Raw genomic sequence first — 21272 nt, 5'->3', positions numbered from 1 at the left:
TGTGTGTGTGTGTGTGTGTGTGTGTGTGTGTGTGTGTGTGTGTGTGTGTGTGTGTGTGTGTGTGTGTGTGTGGGCGCCCCGGAGCGGGCCCGTGGGTGTGGGCGCCCCGGAGCGGGCCCGTGGGTGTGTGGGTGTGTCCCGGAGCGGGCCCGTGTGGGTGTGTCCCGGAGCGGGCCCGTGTGGGTGCGCGCGCGCCCCGGAGCGGGCCCGTGTGTGTGTGTGTGTGTGTGTGTGTGTGTGTGTGGGCCCGTGTGTGTGTGGGTGGGCCCCCCGGAGCGGGCCCGTGTGTGTGTGTGTGTGTGTGTGTGTGTGTGTGTGCGCCCCGGAGCGGGCCCGTGCGCGTGTGTGTGCGTGTGCGCCCCGGAGCGGGCCCGTGCGTGTGTGTGTGTGTGTGTGTGTGTGTGTGTGCGCGCCCCGGAGCGGGCCCGTGTGTGTGTGTGTGTGTGTGTGTGGGCTCCCCGGAGCGGGCCCGTGTGTGTGTGTGTGTGTGTGTGTGTGTGTGTGTGTGTGTGTGCGCCCCGGAGCGGGCCCGTGTGTGTGTGTGTGTGTGTGTGTGTGTGTGTGTGTGTGTGTGTGTGTGTGTGTGTGTGTGTGTGTGTGTGTGTGGGCGCCCCGGAGCGGGCCCGTGTGTGTGTGGGTGGGCCCCCCGGAGCGGGCCCGTGCGTGTGTGCGCCCCGGAGCGGGCCCGTGCGTGCGTGTGTGTGTGTGTGCGCCCCGGAGCGGGCCCGTGCGTGTGTGTGTGTGTGTGTGTGTGTGTGTGTGCGCGCCCCGGAGCGGGCCCGTGCCTGTGTGTGTGTGTGTGTGTGTGCGCGCGCCCCGGAGCGGGCCCGTGCCTGTGTGTGTGTGTGTGTGTGTGCGCGCGCCCGTGTGTGTGTGTGTGTGTGTGTGTGTGTGTGTGTGTGTGTGTGTGTGTGTGTGTGTGTGTGTGTGTGTGAGTGTGTGTGTGTGAGTGTGTGTGTGTGGGCTCCCCGGAGCGGGCCCGTGTGTGTGGGCTCCCCGGAGCGGGCCCGTGTGTGTGTGCGCGCCCCGGAGCGGACCCGTGCGTGTGTGTGTGCGCGCCCCGGAGCGGGCCCGTGTGTGTGTGTGTGTGAGTGTGAGTGTGTGGGCTCCCCGGAGCGGGCCCGTGTGTGTGTGTGTGTGTGTGGGCTCCCCGGAGCGGGCCCGTGTGTGTGTGTGTGTGTGTGTGTGTGGGCTCCCCGGAGCGGGCCCGTGTGTGTGTGTGTGGGCTCCCCGGAGCCGGCCCGTGTGTGTGTGTGTGTGTGTGTGGGCTCCCCGGAGCCGGCCCGTGTGTGTGTGTGTGTGTGTGTGTGTGTGTGTGTGTGTGTGTGTGTGTGTGTGTGTGTGTGTGGGCTCCCCGGAGCGGGCCCGTGTGTGGGTGTGGGTTCCCCGGAGCGGCCCCGTGTGTGTGTGTGTGTGTGGGCTCCCCGGAGCGGGCCCGTGTGTGTGTGTGTGGGCTCCCCGGAGCCGGCCCGTGTGTGTGTGTGTGTGTGTGTGTGTGTGTGTGTGTGTGTGTGTGTGTGTGTGTGTGTGTGTGTGTGGGCTCCCCGGAGCGGGCCCGTGTGTGGGTGTGGGTTCCCCGGAGCGGGCCCGTGTGTGTGTGTGTGTGTGGGCTCCCCGGAGCGGGCCCGTGTGTGTGTGTGTGGGCTCCCCGGAGCGGGCCCGTGTGTGTGTGTGTGGGCTCCCCGGAGCGGGCCCGTGTGTGTGTGTGGGCTCCCCGGAGCGGGCCCGTGTGTGTGTGTGTGTGTGTGGGCTCCCCGGAGCGGGCCCGTGTGTGTGTGTGTGTGTGTGTGGGCTCCCCGGAGCGGGCCCGTGTGAGTGTGTGAGTGTGTGGGCTCCCCGAAGCGGGCCCTTGTGTGTGGGCTCCCCGGAGCGGGCCCGTGTGTGTGGGCTCCCCGGAGCGGGCCCGTGTGTGTGGGCTCCCCGGAGCGGGCCCGTGTGTGTGGGCTCCCCGGAGCGGGCCCGTGTGTGTGGGCTCCCCGGAGCGGGCCCGTGTGTGTGGGCTCCCCGGAGCGGGCCCGTGTGTGCGGGCTCCCCGGAGCGGGCCCGTGTGTGCGCGCTCCCCGGAGCGGGCCCGTGTGTGCGCGCTCCCCGGAGCGGGCCCGTGTGTGTGTGTGTGTGTGTGTGTGTGTGTGTGGGCTCCCCGGAGCGGGCCCGTGTGTGTGTGTGTGTGTGTGTGTGTGTGTGTGTGTGTGTGTGTGTGTGTGTGTGTGTGTGTGTGTGTGTAAGTGTGGGCTCCCCGGAGCGGGCCCGTGTGTGTGTGTGTGTGTGTGTGTGTGTGTGTGTGTGTGTGTGTGTGTGTGTGTGTGTGGGCTCCCCGGAGCGGGCCCGTGTGTGTGTGTGTGTGTGTGTGTGTGTGTGTGTGTGTGTGTGTGTGTGGGCTCCCCGGAGCGGGCCCGTGTGTGTGTGTGTGTGTGTGTGTGTGTGTGTGTGTGTGTGTGTGTGTGTGTGTGTGTGTGTGTGTGTGGGCGCCCCGGAGCGGGCCCGTGGGTGTGGGCGCCCCGGAGCGGGCCCGTGGGTGTGTGGGTGTGTCCCGGAGCGGGCCCGTGTGGGTGTGTCCCGGAGCGGGCCCGTGTGGGTGCGCGCGCGCCCCGGAGCGGGCCCGTGTGTGTGTGTGTGTGTGTGTGTGTGTGTGTGTGTGGGCCCGTGTGTGTGTGGGTGGGCCCCCCGGAGCGGGCCCGTGTGTGTGTGTGTGTGTGTGTGTGCGCCCCGGAGCGGGCCCGTGCGCGTGTGTGTGCGTGTGTGCGCCCCGGAGCGGGCCCGTGCGTGTGTGTGTGTGTGTGTGTGTGTGTGCGCGCCCCGGAGCGGGCCCGTGTGTGTGTGTGTGTGTGTGTGTGGGCGCCCCGGAGCGGGCCCGTGTGTGTGTGTGTGTGTGTGTGTGGGCGCCCCGGAGCGGGCCCGTGTGTGTGTGTGTGTGTGTGTGTGTGTGTGTGTGTGTGTGTGTGTGTGTGTGTGTGTGTGCGCGCGCCCCGGAGCGGGCCCATGCCTGTGTGTGTGTGTGTGTGTGTGTGTGTGTGTGTGTGTGTGTGCGCGCGCCCCGGAGCGGGCCCGTGTGTGTGTGTGTGTGTGTGTGTGTGTGTGTGTGTGTGTGCGCGCGCCCCGGAGCGGGCCCGTGTGTGTGTGTGTGTGTGTGTGTGTGTGTGTGTGTGTGTGTGTGTGTGTGTGTGCGCGCGCCCCGGAGCGGGCCCGTGTGTGTGTGTGTGTGTGTGTGTGTGTGTGTGTGTGTGTGTGTGTGTGCTCCCCGGAGCGGGCCCGTGTGTGTGTGTGCGCGCCCCGGAGCGGACCCGTGTGTGTGTGTGTGTGTGTGTGTGTGTGTGTGTGTGTGTGTGTGTGTGTGTGTGTGTGTGTGTGTGTGTGTGTGTGTGTGTGTGCGCCCCGGAGCGGGCCCGTGTGTGTGAGTGTGTGGGCTCCCCGGAGCGGGCCCGTGTGTGTGTGTGTGTGTGTGTGTGTGTGGGCTCCCCGGAGCGGGCCCGTGTGTGTGTGTGTGTGTGGGCTCCCCGGAGCGGGCCCGTGTGTGTGTGTGTGTGTGTGTGTGTGTGGGCGCCCCGGAGCGGGCCCGTGTGTGTGTGTGTGAGTGTGAGTGTGTGGGCTCCCCGGAGCGGGCCCGTGTGTGTGTGGGCGTGTGTGTGTGTGTGTGTGTGTGTGTGTGTGTGTGGGCTCCCCGGAGCGGGCCCGTGTGTGTGTGGGCGTGTGTGTGTGTGTGTGTGTGTGTGTGTGTGTGGGCTCCCCGGAGCGGGCCCGTGTGTGTGTGTGTGTGTGTGTGTGTGTGTGTGTGTGTGTGTGTGTGTGGGCTCCCCGGAGCCGGCCCGTGTGTGTGTGTGTGTGGGGGGGGGCTCCCCGGAGCGGGCCCGTGTGTGTGTGTGTGTGTGTGTGTGTGTGGGCTCCCCGGAGCGGGCCCGTGTGTGTGTGTGTGTGTGTGTGTGTGTGTGTGTGTGTGTGTGTGTGTGTGTGTGTGTGTGTGTGTGTGTGTGTGGGCTCCCCGGAGCCGGCCCGTGTGTGTGTGTGTGTGTGTGTGTGTGTGTGTGTGTGTGTGTGTGGGCTCCCCGGAGCCGGCCCGTGTGTGTGTGTGTGTGGGCTCCCCGGAGCCGGCCCGTGTGTGTGTGTGTGTGGGCTCCCCGGAGCCGGCCCGTGTGTGTGTGTGTGTGTGTGGGCTCCCCGGAGCCGGCCCGTGTGTGTGTGTGTGTGTGTGTGTGTGGGCTCCCCGGAGCCGGCCCGTGTGTGTGTGTGTGTGTGGGCTCCCCGGAGCCGGCCCGTGTGTGTGTGTGTGTGTGTGTGTGTGGGCTCCCCGGAGCGGGCCCGTGTGTGGGTGTGGGCTCCCCGGAGCGGCCCCGTGTGTGTGTGTGGGCTCCCCGGAGCGGGCCCGTGTGTGTGTGTGTGGGCTCCCCGGAGCGGGCCCGTGTGTGCGTGTGTGTGCGTGTGTGTGGGCGCCCCGGAGCGGGCCCGTGTGTGTGTGTGTGTGTGTGTGTGGGCGCCCCGGAGCGGGCCCGTGGGTGTGTGCCGGAGCGGGCCCGTGTGGGTGTGTCCCGGAGCGGGCCCGTGTGGGTGTGTCCCGGAGCGGGCCCGTGTGGGTGTGTCCCGGAGCGGGCCCGTGTGGGTGTGTCCCGGAGCGGGCCCGTGTGGGTGTGTCCCGGAGCGGGCCCGTGTGGGTGTGTCCCGGAGCGGGCCCGTGTGGGTGTGTCCCGGAGCGGGCCCGTGTGGGTGTGGGTGTGTGTGTGTGCGCGCGCGCCCCGGAGCGGGCCCGTGTGTGTGTGGGTGTGTGTGTGTGCGCGCCCCGGAGCGGGCCCGTGTGTGTGTGTGTGTGCGCCCCGGAGCTGGCCCGTGTGTGTGTGTGTGTGTGTGTGTGTGTGTGTGTGTGTGTGTGTGTGTGTGTGCGCCCCGGAGTTGGCCCGTGTGTGTGTGTGTGTGTGTGTGTGTGTGTGTGTGCTCCCCGGAGCGGGCCCGTGTGTGTGTGTGGGTGTGGGCTCCCCGGAGCGGCCCGTGTGTGTGTGTGTGTGTGTGTGTGCGTGCGTGCCCCGGAGCTGGCCCGTGTGTGTGTGTGTGTGTGTGTGTGTGTGTGTGTGTGTGTGCCCCGGAGCTGGCCCGTGTGTGTGTGTGTGTGTGCCCCGGAGCTGGCCCGTGTGTGTGTGTGTGTGTGTGTGTGTGTGTGTGTGTGTGTGTGTGTGTGTGTGTGTGTGTGTGTGTGTGTGTGTGTGTGTGTGTGGGCCCGTGTGTGTGTGGACCAGGTAAATACTAATCAGCCACATGAGCACTCAAATATCCAGAGTACGGCCATATGAACACTATAGATATGTATTGCATGCACAGGCTCTCTTGGATACATTATGGACCGTCTATAGTCTGGATAGGAGACAACTGTAGGTTATCCCATCATTGTGTTTATAGATAGAGACCCCGACACTGCATTTCCCACCACGTGCTCAGGTCATGGACTGGCTACTGCTCAACAAATTATAGGAAAGTCGTTATAAGCTGGGAATATGAGAGTGAGGGGAAAGTTAAGGTCTCACACATGGAAGGTCAGGAGAACTGCTACATGAGGGAGAAGGGAGGCATCTAAAAGTTTACTGTTTTTTACTTATGTTCAAACTCCAAACAGCCAAAATAGGGTGAAAGCAAAGTGGTATAAAGAGAACAGGGACGACACAGCCGCACACTGCCGGCCATGCATTTATTCTTCAGTCTGATAGAAACTGCCCAACCTAAAATTATTCAACTAAATTTGGCTAAAAAGCAGTCGCCCCCCATAGATCCTAGCACATAGCAGTACGCAGACATGCTTTCTTAGGCTATGTGCCCACGATGCAGAAATGAAGCAGAAAATTTCAGCAGCATTTCTGCATCTCCCTGGCAGAAAAAAAGCATGCAGATTGTGCGTGCGTTTTTCCTGCAGAATACATGCGGATCCACATGCGGGTTCACATGCGTTTCCGCATGCAGATTGACAAGCGCTTTCCAGGCGATAGCATCACTTGGAAAGTGCTTGACAACTTGGTCACACTGTATAAATCCATGCAAACAGCATGGATTTATACAGTGTGAACCGTAGAAATTAAAACAAATAAAGCTATACTTACCCCCGAGGCCCCGGCGTGGCTGCAGCGCTCGTTCCTGTCTGGTTCCCGGCTGCCGGCATATCGCGAGACAGAGCGGTGAAGGGCCTGCGGTCACATGACTGTGACGTCACCGCAGGTCCTCAAGCGATGCCGGCATTCAGAGAGAAGACGCCGGACAGGTGAATATAACTTTATTTGTTATTTTATTCTTTTTTTACAGGTACAATGGTACCCAGGTCTGGAGGAGAGTCTCCTCTCCTCCAGAACTGGGTACCATCCGCACATAGAGACGCATAGCAGCCGCTTGTAGAAATGTACAGTCGCGGTTTCTATGCGTTTCAATGCAAGTCAATGGCGGGAGTTCCGCTGCGCTACCACAAAATTAAATGACATGCTGCGGATTTTTGTACGCAGCATAAACGCTGCGGAAAAATCCGCAGCATGTTCATAGAACATGCGGAATCCCCTTGGGGACCATGGGGTGCGGATTACCTAGCGTTTATGCTGCGGAAATTCCGCAGCATAAACGCTTGAAAAACGCTACGTGGGCACCCAGCCTCAGGGATCTTTCACACGTCGGTGTTTCCAGTAGGTGTGGTGACAGTTTCCACATGTACTGGAGACATTGACACACGCAGACACATTCAAATCAATGGGTCTGCGCACATGTCAGTGCGTTTCCACAGACAGTGCGTCCATGTGCTCCACACACTGACATGTCCGTTTTTTTTCTGGATACATGGTTCGCAAAGTGTCTCACACTGAACATACACAGATGACATCCATGTGTCATCAGTGTGAAGCGTACCGGCGCTTGGGAATCAGCGCTACAGTTATTGCTGATCCCAACAGGGCTGTGGAGTTGGTGTCCATTTTGGTGGAGTCGGTATAAAATGGACTGACTCCTAAAATATATAATAAATTGGATACAGTAGTTCATAGCAGTTTGCGGGGAATATTTTTTCATAAGAATTTGGGAAAGTTATGAAATGTCCTATAAATGTCTGTCCTATTCCTGATCTAAGGGTCTAGACCTTTAGCTGAGATGAATCTGTGCTGCAGTTTATGTACATGATAAGTAATGAAGCTCTTCCTCTACAGATAAGGGGGGAAAAAAAACACACACACAGGGAAGGAGTGCCTTCACTCGTCTCAGAACTGCTGGAGTGAACAGGAAAACAGGATTAAGCTAAGTACTTCTTAAAGCATATCTAAACTTTGAATAAACTGTGCATAAATTAATAGTGCAGTATATGTTGTTTCTGTATGCTTGATGTTTTATTTTGTTTTTCCTCTTGGCTCATGTTTGGAGAAATTAGCTGCTCTGATGACCTATATATACCCACACTATACATAGAATATAAGGGGAAAAACTGTTTCCTAACATATCAAATTCGGAAATACAGCAACAGGATCGATGAGGACATATATTTTTATGTATATACGTGTGTGTGTGTGTGTGTGTGTGTGTGCGTGCGCTTTTCTGGAACATGATGAAATATGATGTGAAGCATTTAGTGAGCTGTACCCTGAGACAGGGCTGTGGAGTCGGAGTCATGGAAATTGAGGAGTCGGAGGTTTGGCTTACCGACTCCACAGCCCTGGTTCTAAACGCTGCCCTCATCATGGTTCCCTGCCGGCGCTGCAATCAGCACCAGTAAGGACAATGATGCGGGCACTTGTAGTCTGCTCCTGCAGTGTCCACCTGTAAAAATAAGAATAAAAGAAAAAAATCCATATACTCACCTGTCCTTCATGCGACCGCTCAGCTGAGAATGAGCTGCTGCAGAGAGCGTGCCCTGGAGCTGAGCTCAGGAGCAGTGTCCTGTCACTCACTGAGCAGCTCCGGAGCTGCTGGCTGGAGTGCTTCATTCTCCCCGGTGTCAGCGGTCAGAGGATTACAGCAGGGGACGTCTCCGGTCAGGTGAGTATAGGGATTGTATTATTTTAATCTTATTTTTACACAGGGACACAGCGGGAGCAGACACTACTACCCTCATCATTGTCCCTGCTAGTGCAGATTGCAGCGCCGACAGGGAACCATGATGAGGGCAGCGTTCAGCACTCGGCGCTTGGGAACAGCGCTAACTGTACACCGATTCCCAGGCGCCGATACGCGTGATCCTGAAGCGGCACACGTGTGACACGGATATCTCTGGTACCGGAAATATACGGACGTGTGAAACCGGCCTTACACTGAGCACAAAAGCCTTGGGGTCAGCCCTAGACGACTACGGCTCCTGCCACATCTGATCTAGCTGGGCCTCACTATGCAATGGCTCAGTGCAGCCACAGGGTGGCACCATCCGGTAATACCACTGCAGCCCGGGCAGCACCAGCCTCCTGTCACAAAGGATCATACAATTGAAAGGGCATCTGTCACTGGGCAGAAAAGAGAAGTCAGGGTGCAACTGCACCCGCAAAACCATTGGGGCACAAAGAGGCTGTAAGACACCATCAACCCCCACAGCGCTCCCAGACAACCTGAAGACATGATCATCGCTACTGGAGCAGCACTTTGGGCCCATAAAGGGATGGACTGGCTTGTTTTTTAAAGGGGCACATAGTCATAAATGATTGGGGAAAATCAGAATCATGAAGTTGAGTTTCCACAACACAATTTAACCCAAAGATGGCAGCACACGGCTGAAATTAAGGTAGAACTTTGTCGGGAAAAAAATAAATAAAAAAATCAGCCCTAATTCCACGCGTGAGCGCGGCCGTGTGGGTACCCTCACACACATGGGCTCACGCGGGGGTAACCTGGTGGGTTTTTTTGTGTCAGATTTTTTTTTTTTTCCAAATTGGTGCAGAGATTCCTCATGGAGATCCTCTTCTGCACCTGACGTCCCTGCGGAGCCCGATCACCCGTGAGAGGCGGCTGTGGTCGGATCTGATGAGAATTGTGGAACAGATTCCTTTCAAATCCGACCAGTGTGAACAGCGCCTTATTAAAGGGGCAGCTCCCTCGTTCCCATGTGTCCCGGCAGCCTTGGCACAGGCTGATGCCCTACATGTGCTGCACACACATGACAGGGTGTGCCACCCACTACAGCCGGGCTGCGGGCACATGACAGCCAGGACCGGTGTGCACCGTCACCAGACAAGGCCTCGGCAGTGGGGGCTCTGCCCCCGGCTCAGTGCTGCCCCCGCCTGTCCTCCCCGCTTCTCCCGCGCTCCGGCCCGTCACTGACCTTGGAGTCTCCGTTACATAGCGCCATGAGTGGCCGCGGGGTGAGCGGCGGGTCGGGATGTCTCTGAGCGCTCGGCTTTGGCGCCGAATAGAATGGTGGTAGAGAGTGTGTGATCCGCAGTCTCCCCGCCTCCTGCTCGTCCTCCACTAGGTGGCGCGTAGAGCTGCAGCTGAAACCGAGACGGACACTCAAAACGCCATGTTATATCCGGGAGAGACCCGCTGTGTAATCCGCTCGCTCTTCAGAAACAGTCACAGCACGGACTACTGAAGTAAACAAGACCCCAGGGTCCTGGCTTCTGCGCCCGTGGTCCCAGCGCCTCGTCACTGACTGCGGCCGCTCACCACAAGACCCACAGGTATGTGCGTGCCCTCATTAATCATGGCGTCCGCTAAGTCTCGTCACGTGGTTACATCTATGGGAACCAGGCCTCGCTCACGGTGCAGCGAAATAGGATTGGGCGGTTGTATGCTCCGGAAAATATCTTCCCCGAAAAGCAAAATACTGAATACTCAGTTCCGGACAGGTTTCGTAACTTGGAAATTGTTCTGGGCCGGAAGATATTACCAGGCTGGCCGATGAGAGATGGTAGTGATGAGCTGTCAGTGCCAGGTAAGAGAGGACGGCTGGGCTGTGGGTATAAGGAGACCCCCGGCGTCCACATATGGGGTTGGAGGGGGACAAGGCTAGGACTATCACTCCAATCATGTCTATATACTTTTGGAGTAGTGTTCTGCACAGATACAGCAGCACACGGTGTATGCACACTACCCACGGGACGGGACACGGTGTATGCACACTACCCACGGGACGGGACACGGTGTATGCACACTACCCGCGGGACGGGACACGTATGCACACTACCCGCGGGACGGGACACGGTGTAGACACGCTACCCACGGGACACGGTGTATGCACACTACCCGCGGGACGGGACACGGTGTAGACACGCTACCCACGGGACACGGTGTATGCACACTACCCGCGGGACGGGACACGGTGTATGCACACTACCCGCGGGACGGGACACGGTGTAGACACGCTACGGACGGGACGGGACACGGTGTAGGCACGCTACCCACGGGACGGGACACGGTGTAGGCATGCTACCCACGGGACGGGACACGGTGTAGGCACGCTACCCGCGGGACGGGACACGGTGTAGGCACACTACCCGCGGGACGGGACACGGTGTAGACACGCTACCCACGGGACACGGTGTATGCACACTACCCGCGGGACGGGACACGGTGTATGCACACTACCCGCGGGACGGGACACGGTGTATGCACACTACCCGCGGGACGGGACACGGTGTAGACACGCTACCCACGGGACGGGACGGGACACGGTGTAGGCACGCTACCCACGGGACGGGACACGGTGTAGGCATGCTACCCACGGGACGGGACACGGTGTAGGCACGCTACCCGCGGGACGGGACACGGTGTAGGCACGCTACCCGCGGGACGGGACACGGTGTAGGCACACTACCCGCGGGACGGGACACGGTGTAGGCACGCTACCCGCGGGACGGGACACGGTGTAGGCACGCTACCCGCGGGACGGGACACGGTGTAGGCACGCTACCCGCGGGACGGGACACGGTGTAGGCACGCTACCCGCGGGACGGGACACGGTGTAGGCACGCTACCCGCGGGACGGGACACGGTGTAGGCACGCTACCCGCGGGACGGGACACGGTGTAGGCACGCTACCCGCGGGACGGGACACGGTGTAGGCACGCTACCCGCGGGACGGGACACGGTGTAGGCACGCTACCCGCGGGACGGGACACGGTGTAGGCACGCTACCCGCGGGACGGGACACGGTGTAGGCACGCTACCCGCGGGGCGGGACACGGTGTAGGCACGCTACCCGCGGGGCGGGACACTGCGCGCGCGCCCTACCCGCGGGGCGGGACACTGCGCGCGCGCCCTACCCGCGGGGCGGGACACTGCGCGCGCGCCCTACCCGCGGGGCGGGACACTGCGCGCGCGCCCTACCCGCGGGGCGGGACACTGCGCGCGCGCCCTACCCGCGGGGCGGGACGGGACACGGTGTAGGCACCCTACCCGCGGGACGGGACACGGTGTAGGCACCCTACCCGCGGGACGGGACACGGTGTAGGCACCCTACCCGCGGGACGGGACACGGTGTAGGCACCCTACCCGCGGGACGGGACACGGTGTAGGCACCCTACCCGCGGGACGGGACACGGTGTAGGCACCCTACCCGCGGGACACGGTGTAGGCACCCTACCCGCGGGACACGGTGTAGGCACCCTACCGACGGGACGGGACACGGTGTAGGCACCCTACCCGCGGGACGGGACGGGACACGGTGTAGGCACCCTACCGACGGGACGGGACACGGTGTAGGCACCCTACCCGCGGGACGGGACACGGTGTAGGCACCCTACCCGCGGGACGGGACACGGTGTAGGCACCCTACCCGCGGGACGGGACACGGTGTAGGCACCCTACCCGCGGGACGGGACACGGTGTAGGCACCCTACCCGCGGGACGGGACACGGTGTAGGCACCCTACCCGCGGGACGGGACACGGTGTAGGCACCCTACCCGCGGGACGGGACACGGTGTAGGCACCCTACCCGCGGGACGGGACACGGTGTAGGCACCCTACCCGCGGGACGGGACACGGTGTAGGCACCCTACCCGCGGGACGGGACACGGTGTAGGCACCCTACCCGCGGGACGGGACACGGTGTAGGCACCCTACCCGCGGGACGGGACACGGTGTAGGCACCCTACCCGCGGGACGGGACACGGTGTAGGCACCCTACCCGCGGGACGGGACACGGTGTAGGCACCCTACCCGCGGGACGGGACACGGTGTAGGCACCCTACCCGCGGGACGGGACACGGTGTAGGCACCCTACCCGCGGGACGGGACACGGTGTAGGCACCCTACCCGCGGGACGGGACACGGTGTAGGCACGCGCACTACCCGCGGGGCGGGACACCGCGCGCGCGCACTACCCGCGGGGCGGGACACTGCTCGCGCGCGCACACGGCCGTACGCGGTGTATGCGCGTGATGCATATGGGGTATACGCGTGATGCGTCATGCACACGAGAGCCTTCATCTACAATCTAGGGTTGTCATCATCCACCCCAAGTCTAATACATAACTCCTAGAGATCATGGTGTAATGTGGGTCATCCAGATAATCAGACTGTATATACATGTATACAAAATGTATGGCAATCCGAGACTTCTCCGATGACATCTGACCAGTACTTGTACACCTTACATATCATCCGTAACTTTATGTTTGGGCTAAAAATGTCTTGTCATTGGATTCAATGGATAACAAAAAAAAAAGGTAATGTTTGGGGTGTTTTCATGGCATGTACACAAGAGGGACACATTGTGGTGCATCCCAGGTACCTGCCATATTCACTAATCAGCAGGAACATTTAAATTCTTCTACCTTGTGCCATGTACTGTAGCATAAGTCACCAGAACCCAGGACAAGGGAAGTATTCAACCATAGGACCTTCCAGTATCTCCCAAGTACATGTATTGTACTTTAAAGGGAATCTGTGTCCTCGGAAAATGCTATTAACCTGCAGATCTATATAATCTTTAGGTAAATAGTGTTGTAAAGGTGCCTGTCATCCTTACTGGTTCGGGAGAAAATGAACTTATTCCCTCCTAGGAGCCTCTGGCTTTCAGTCATGGAGACGTGCTCGCAGTGGCTATAGTCACTATACTGTTTGTGAGCGGTGTCTGCGAGCATGCCCTGGCACTCTGATTGGCGGCAGTCTCTGCAGTGCACCGGTGCAGGGTGAGCTGTCAGTGAAAGTTCTGGGTTCTGCTTTTTTGCTGCTGCTGCTGACAGTACAGTGATGTCTGTAATCGCTCCGGTCACACCTCTATAACTGGAAGCCGGTGGCTCCCGGGTAGAAATAAGACCATTTTCTCCAGAGTCCGCTCTTTTAGTGATGTGGACGGTCAGCTTTGTAGCACTATTTTGTTATAAATTAACCCTATGTCTGCAGGGTAATAGCAATTTCCAGGGTGACAGGTTCCCTTTAAAGTACAATATAGTGCAGCGGAGATTCCTCAGCGCTCATCCTCTTGGATGATTTCACATTGAAGACGGGGTAGTAGTTTTGCACTTCCATAGAATTTGGATTCTGGGCCACTCTTGCTACACCACACAGTGGCATTTAGGTGGTTGGATATAGAGCGGTCAGTATAACTTGGATCCGAAAGGCATCTCTTTATCGGGGTCTTAAACCACTGTCATGGATTTATGTTCTGACTTGTCCTTTCTTTCCATAGATTTAACATTTCCAGATTGGAGATATCCAAAGAAAGAATAAGAAATGACCCTCACCCAGAAAGACAGCAGACAGCGTCGCCAACATTACCAGTTTTCTGGAATGAATAGAAACAACCAAAACTCCCAAGATGAACTGGAGGAAGGGGACAGAGAGGCTTTGTTACAGGACTCCGAAGTGCCTCCACACCGAGGACTCTCCGGGCTCAGAGGAGAGCTGGGGAATATCCTCTTACTGCTCTTCCTATACATTCTGCAGGGAATTCCTTTGGGACTGGCTGGTAGTATTCCTTTAATTCTACAGAGTAAAAATGTTAGTTACACGGACCAAGCCATTTTCAGCTTTGTATTTTGGCCTTTCAGTCTGAAGCTGCTGTGGGCACCATTGGTGGACTCTCTGTACATCAAGAGGTTTGGTCGCAGGAAATCCTGGTTAGTTCCTACACAGTACCTCATTGGATTGTTCATGATGTACCTGTCCTTAACAGTCGATGAGCTTCTCGGTGGAGAACACGGACCTGATATGTTGGCTTTAACCGCTACTTTCTTCCTGTTTGAATTTCTGGCTGCCACTCAGGACGTTGCTGTGGACGGCTGGGCCCTGACCATGCTCTCCAGGGAAAATGTAGGTTATGCATCTACATGTAACTCCGTGGGCCAGACGGCTGGATATTTCATGGGGAACGTTCTGTTCTTAGCTCTTGAATCTGCAGACTTTTGCAACAAATACTTACGATCTACGCCGCAGCCTAAGGGAATGGTGACACTTCCAGGTAGATTTCCTTTCACATTTGTTCTGGCTTATAGTGTTTGCCTGTTCTTATATATCTGAATTGTTTGTCCAAGTTTTAGTGAAAAAAGTTTAAAAAGGATTCCCACCTTAGCCATTTCTGGCAGATCCACATTATATGCCATGTGTCTGATTGGGGTCTCACCTATTGGAAGTATAGGGGTCCCTTTATCCTTGTGCTGTAAGTCAAGAAGGCCATATCCAATGGAAAGAGGTGGACACAGCTCTCACTATTGCAGTTGCTGGGAATTAAAGTGTTTTCCAGTTTCAGAAAACCTCTCGACCTGACTGCCGTTGTTTGTGCTTTCCTCATCTTCCCTGCTGGGTCTCCACTGTTGCTCTTGATGTCTGTTCTTGTCTGCAGTCCTGACATCACGAAAGCAACACTGCAGCTAATCAATGAGCTCAGTGGCTCTGCTCAAGTAGACAGCACAAGCTGCTCCGAGCCGCTGAGCTCACTGATTGTTGACAGGACGTCAGCTCTGCAGACATCAGAAGCAGCGAAGGAGACTCAGCTCTTAACCTGTGGCAGATGAATAAGGGCTCATTCAGACGTCACTGATTTTTCTCGTATACAAAAAATCAATGGTGTAAGCTTCATCATTGATTTTCACCGGAGTTTGGTCAGTGTCTGGTTTTGCCGTCAGTGTTTCATCTGTTTTTCTCGTATGAAAAAAAATGATGGAGATTTCTCAAGCTTCTCTTATCAAACAGTCTTTGAAAAATGGAGAGCACATGGATGGCAACTGAGTGATTTCCATTTTTTTTCCCCCACATACCCATAGTCTTGTATGGGAAATTTTGATCCGTGAATCAGATCAAAATTGGACATGTCTCTGTTTTTTGCACGGACCACTCAGTCTATGAAAATACACGGGCGTGTGGACAGCCCCATGGACTGTAATTGGTACGAGGTCTACCCATGACATGCATAGAACTTGTATGTGAAAAAGTCTGAATGAGCCCTAAAATGGCAGAAGAAACAAAGCACCATTGGTGAAAAATGTAGTAATGTATCAGTCTTGTAAGGCGGCAACACAAAGGAACGTGGCCTTGAAGGGAATCTGTCAGCAGGTCTTTGCTATGCAATCTGAGAGCATGATGATGTAGGGGTAGAGATCCTAATTCCAGTGATGTCACTTACTGGGTTGCTTGATGCAGTTTTGATAGAATCCCTGTTTGATCTGCTGTAGATGTAGCAGTGCTGCCAATGCTGAGCTGTGTATAACCACGCCCATGCCCCTGATTGGCAGCTAGCTGACACTGTATACTGTAGCTGCCAATCGGTGGTGGGGACTCGGGTTAGCTGGACTACTGTGCACGTGAGACCTAGTCAGGCAGTGAAAATCTTTCTGATAAAACACTGATTGTATTGAAACTACAACACACAATCCAGAAGTTGACACATCCTTCTAATCATGGTCTCTTGCTCTATATTCTGCTGCTGTAAGAATAAATGGTAAAAACCTGCTGAAAGATTCCCTTTAAGGTATGAGCACACACGTTGTGTTTTGCTGTGTATTTGCAGCAGATTTTTATGTAAATTTTCAGCTGCGTCTGGCAGTACCAGCAAAGTGTATGAGAAGCCAGAATTCACTGTTACTATATGTTGCTTTTTTGTTTCCTGCGTATTTTCAGTGATTAGAAAAACGCTGAAAGAAGTGACATATCACTTGTTTCAGCGTTTTTTCACCCATAGGAAGTAATGTGGGGATGAAAAAAATGCTGCAAAAACGCACCTGCGTATTTTGCTGCCTATTTGCAGCGTTTTTGATGTCAAAATAGAATGGGAGTCTTTTTTTTTCACAGAACTTTGTGCATTACTAAATAGAGACAGAAGGACAGTGAAAAAAAACGCTGCAAAAACGCAACAAAAAACTGAGCTAAACCTGCGTTTTTGACGCAGGTAATCTCCTGCCAGAGAAAAGTTATCAGCAGATTTCTTGCAGAAAAAACACAACGTGTGTGCACTTACCCTAAGGGTGCGTTCAGATAAAATAATTTTTGTCCGTGTGCTGTCTGTGTGCACAAAATATGGCACATGAACATCAGGATGACTATTATTAGTGTATATGATGTCTGAGGGGAAAAAATCATAGATGATGAGGTGGTACCGATTCAAATGTCTGATAGCTCCTGCACAGGCACAAACCATGGGTGTGAACTACAGTCATGGCCAAAAGTTTTGAGAATGACACCAAAATTATATTTTCACATGATCTGCTGGCCTCTGGTTTTTATTAGTGTTTGTCTGATGTTTATATCACATACAGAAATATAATATCAATCATATTATGAGTACCAAGAGGTTATATTGACAGTTAGAATGAGTTAATGCAGCAAGTCAATATTTGCAGTGCTGCCCCTTCTTCTTCAAGACCTCTGTAATTCTCCCTGGCATGCTCTCAATCAACTTTTGGACCAAATCCTGACTGATAGCTGTCCATTCTTGCATAATCAATGCTTGCATTTTGCCAGAATTTGTTGGTTTTTGTTTGTCCACCCGTCTCTTGATGATTGACCACAAGTTCTCAATGGGATTAAGATCTGGGGAGTTTCCAGGCCATGGACCCAAAATCTCTATGTTTTGTTCCATGAGCCATTTAGTTATCACCTTTGCTTTATGGCAAGGTGCTCCATCATGCTGGAAAAGGCATTGTTGGGCGCCAAACTGCTCTTGGACGGTTGGGAGAAGTTGCTCTTGGAGGACATTCTGGTACCATTCTTTATTCATGGCTGTGTTTTTAGGCAAGACTGTGAGTGAGCCGATTCCCTTGGCTGAGAAGCAACCCCACACATGAAAGGTTTCAGGATGCTTTACAGTTGGCATGAGACAAGACTGGTGGTAGCGCTCACCTCTTCTTCTCCGAATAAGCTGTTTTCCAGATGTCCCAAACAATCGAAAAGGGGATTCATGAGAGAAAATGACTTTGCCCCAGTCCTCAGCAGTCCACTCCCTGTACCTTTTGCAGAATATCAGTCGGTCCCTGATGTTTTTTCTGGAGAGAAGTGGCTTCTTTGCTCCCGTCCTTGAAACCAGCCCTTGCTCAAAGAGTCTCCGCCTCACAGTGCGTGCAGAAGCACTCACACCAGCCTGCTGCCATTCCTGAGCAAGCTCGGCACTGCTGGTAGTCTGATCCTGCAGCTGAAACAGTTTTGAGATACGGTCCTGGCGCTTGCTGGTCTTTCTTGGGCGCCCTGGAGCCTTTTTGACAACAATGGAAGCTCTCTCTTTGAAGTTCTTGATGATGCGATAGATTGTTGACTGAGGTGCAATCTTTGTAGCTGCGATACTCTTCCCTGTTAGGCCATTTTTGTGCAGTGCAATGATGGCTGCACGTGTTTCTTTAGAGATAACCAAGGTTAACTGAAGAGAAACAATGATACCAAGAACCAGCCTCCTTTTAAAGTGTCCAGTGATGTCATTCTTACTTAATCATGATCGCCAGCCCTGTCCTCATCAACACCCACACCTGTGTTAATGGATCAATCACTAAAACGATGTTAGCTGCTCCTTTTAAGGCAGGACTGCAATGATGTTGAAATGTGTTTTGGGGGTTAAAGTTCATTTTCTGGGCAAATATTGACTTTGCAAGTACAGTAATTGCTGTTAAGCTGATCACTCTTTGACATTCAGGAGTATATGCAAAATGCCATTACAAAAAATGAAGCAGTAAACTTTGGAAAAATTACTATTTGTCTCATTCTCAATACTTTTGGCCATGACTGTAGTCCTAGTTCTGGCTTCCGGCTTGCAGGAATAAATGGTCCCATTCTGATGGTAAGCGGGGCTCTTCAAAATTGTGGAGAATTAAAATGCAATTTATGTGATAGACTGTATAACATTTTTTTATGTGACAATTAATCTTTATTTAGTACAAACATGAATCCCTTTTACAGCTCACCTGGAGTCACACCTGAAAATTGAAGAAAAATGGAACTTTCTGAGCTCATATGTAGACTGAGAAAGTTAAAGGGGTTTCTACCTTAAGGGACAACATACATGTGTTTGGGGCTAAAATTCATTTTTTTGCAACTGGGTTCTATTAAAATGTTAGACAGCTTGCCTTCTACACTATCTGTATTGCAGAATGAGTTAACTGAGAATCTATCAGCTGGCTATAATGTTGCATGTAACTCTTGTGTCTTTTTTCTGAACTTTTCTCAACTGATTTTTGACCACAGATCACATCAAGATAGGATCTGCAGGGAAACAAAGTGACTGTAAAAGCAAAACGGTGCAGCAACCCATTTACAAAAAAATATTTTTAGCCCAAAATACATACATTTAGGTAAAAATTTTCCCCCAAAGGTGGACAGCCCCTTTAAGGCAGTATGATTCAACAATGTATTGTAGTGCTATATGATTTTACATGTGTCACGTATATAAGCGATTCCTTTGCTGCACCTCTCCTGCTTCTGACAACACTTCTTGTCCTGTCCTCTGACTGTTCAGTGTTGTTTTAGGGATTTCACAGATTGTAACGTTAGCGGATGTCTAATCCTTGGCTCTGATCTTGCAGATTTCTTGTTCTTCTGGGGAGCAGTATTTCTTGTCACCACAACCTTAGTGGCGGTGCTGAAGAAGGAACACACAAATAACAGAGTTAACAGAGAAGAGACCGAAAGTGTGAAAGAGGCGTACGGCTTACTGCTGAGCATAGTGAGGATGCCGGCTGTCCAGAAATTCTGCCTCATGATCCTAACGGCCAAAGTGAGTACATGACATGTAACACAATGTTAGAGTAGACTCAACACATTTGCATTTCAGGGACTGTGTACGGACCGCGGCCGTAGATGTCCTAACCCATACTCAATAGCCTCCTAGCCAATGTGAGGCTTCTCCCCGGTCACCCAGAGCACAGCGATGCGCCTCTCCCTGCCAGACACTGACCTGTCTGATCAGTGCAGGGTAGGAGAGGAATGGTTCAGTCTGCCAGACACTCCTCTGCTCCAGCGCTGGTCTCTTGCATACATACCCTCTGACCAGCGGTTCCTCCTTTATCCTCTACTTCTCCTCATGGTGTGAAAAGCAAAGTGCAGAGGTAACTGCTGCCAACAGAGACAGCATAGGAGCTATAGCAAGGCAAACTGGCAGTTTTGTTACTTTGTGCCACAATATGTAGATACTGTCGCTTGCGAAAGTATTCACTCCCTTGGCTTTTTATCTATTTTGTTACATTACAACCTGTGTTTTAAATATTTTTGTAATCTGATTTGTCTGTGATGCATCAGCACTAAATAGTCTAAGTTGGTGATGTAAGAAAAATGTAGGCATAAATTTATGGGCTCAAATAACTACATATGCACATGCAAGTTTTATTCACCTCTTTTGCTATGAAGCCCCTAAAAAAATTTCTGGTGCAAGCAATTACATTCATAAGTCACATTCTCAGTAATAGGAAGTCCGCCTGTGTGCAGTTTAAGGATCACATGGTCTGTCAGTACATACATTTTACCCTTTCTGAAAGGCCACAGAGGCTGCAACACCATTAAGCCAGAGGCACCACTAACCCAACAACACCATGAAGACCAAGGAGATCTCCAAACAAGTCAGGGACAAAGTTATTGAGAAGTACAATCCAGGGTTGGGTTATATAAAAAAAAAAAAACTTCTGATGATCCCCGGAGCACCATGAAATCCATTATCATCAAATGGAAAGAACATGCTACCACAACAAACCTTCCGAGAGTGGGCCGTCCACCAAGACTCTCAGCCAGGACAAGGAGGGCATTAATCAGAGAGGCAGCACAGTGACCAAAGGTAAACCTGATGGAGCTGCAGAGTTCCCAAGCAGAGACTGGAGAATCTGTCCATACGACCACAATAAGATGTACACTCCATAGAGGTGGCCTTTATGGAAGAGTGGGCAGAAAAAAAGCCTTTACTTACACACACAAATTGTAAGGCTCATTTTGAGATTGCCAAAAGATGTGGGAGACTCACCAAATGTCTGGAGGAAGGTGCTGTGGTCAGATGAGTCCAAAATTGAACTTTTTGGCCACCAAGGTAAACTCTATGTCTGGTGTCAAACCAACACAACTCATCACCCCAAGAACACCATCCCCACAGTCAAGCATGGTGGTGGCAACATCATGCTGAGGGGATGTTTTTCGGCAGCAGGGACAGGGAACATGGTATGAGTCAAGTGGAAGATGGATGATGCGCAATACGGGATATTCTTGAGCAAAACCAGTTTGTCGGTGATTTGAGACTGGGACAGAGGTTCACCTTCAAACAGGACAATGACACAAAGCATACTGCTAAAGTAACTCGAGTGGTTTAAGGCAAAACGTGTAAATGTTTTGGAGTGGCCTTGTCAAAGCCCAGACCTTAATCCAATTGAGAATCTGTGGTCAGACTAGAAGATTGCTGCTCACCAGTGGAAACCATCTAACCTGAAGGAGGTGGAGCAGTTTTGCTTTGAGAAATGGGCAAAGTACTGACTTTAGGGAGGTGAGTAGTTATGCACACTGAGGTTTTCAGTTATTTTGTCCTATTTGTTGTTTGCTTCACAATAAAAAGAAAACCAAATGTTCACCATTGTAGGTATGTGCTTTACATGAACTGATGCAAACCCTTAAAAAAAACACAGTGAAATTCCAGGTTGTGAGGTAGCAAAACACGAAAAATGCCAAGGGGGTGAATACTTTTTCAAGCCACTGTAGTACGTGATTTTCATCATAGACTGCTCAGTTCTGCTACATCTGTCCAGCACATCCTGATTCAGCTGTTGCTGTGCTTTCTTTCTTGACAGTAAACAGTCATTTTGCATCAGTGAAAGACGTGTATCCAAACCTTCATGCAAAGATGTCACCTAATCACCTAGTCATAAAGCAGTAGAGGAGACCTGAAGTCATGTTTGTGCAGTTACATTAACCCCCACACCTCCTTTTTAAACCTCCTTTCATATGTTGCAGTTTGACG

General features: G+C 53.8%; 2 protein-coding genes across 6 annotated transcripts in view; one reads left to right on the top strand and one right to left on the bottom strand.

The window, feature by feature from the left end:
- The window catches only part of GMPS (guanine monophosphate synthase), a 49972-nt gene extending 40329 nt beyond the window's left edge, over nt 1–9643 (bottom strand). The window contains exon 1 of one of the 3 annotated variants that reach the window (XM_073674765.1): nt 9245–9643. Coding sequence is in view for 1 of the 3 variants with exons in the window: in XM_073674764.1 (XP_073530865.1) it covers nt 9245–9271 (27 nt within the window). In the remaining 2 variants the exon portion in view is untranslated. The remainder of the gene's footprint in view (nt 1–9244) is intronic. The other 2 variants (XM_073674764.1, XM_073674766.1) reach the window with 2 other exon arrangements.
- The window catches only part of SLC33A1 (solute carrier family 33 member 1), a 30191-nt gene continuing 18040 nt past the window's right edge, over nt 9122–21272 (top strand). For 2 of the 3 annotated variants that reach the window (XR_012318378.1, XM_073674767.1), the window contains exons 1-3: nt 9700–9856; nt 13557–14327; nt 18868–19058. Coding sequence is in view for 2 of the 3 variants with exons in the window: in XM_073674767.1 (XP_073530868.1) it covers nt 13601–14327; nt 18868–19058 (918 nt within the window). In the remaining variant the exon portion in view is untranslated. Of the gene's footprint in view, nt 9603–9699; nt 9857–13556; nt 14328–18867; nt 19059–21272 lie in introns of those variants that run through there. The other variant, XM_073674768.1, reaches the window with a different exon arrangement.

The sequence above is a fragment of the Phyllobates terribilis genome, unplaced genomic scaffold (assembly GCF_046119375.1).
Source record: "Phyllobates terribilis strain yellow unplaced genomic scaffold, ASM4611937v1 Scaffold_3__8_contigs__length_932513732, whole genome shotgun sequence".
NCBI classification, from domain to species: Eukaryota; Metazoa; Chordata; class Amphibia; order Anura; family Dendrobatidae; genus Phyllobates; species Phyllobates terribilis.
Note: the sequence above shows the minus strand (reverse complement) of the source record. Positions and strands in the feature narration are given on the sequence as shown.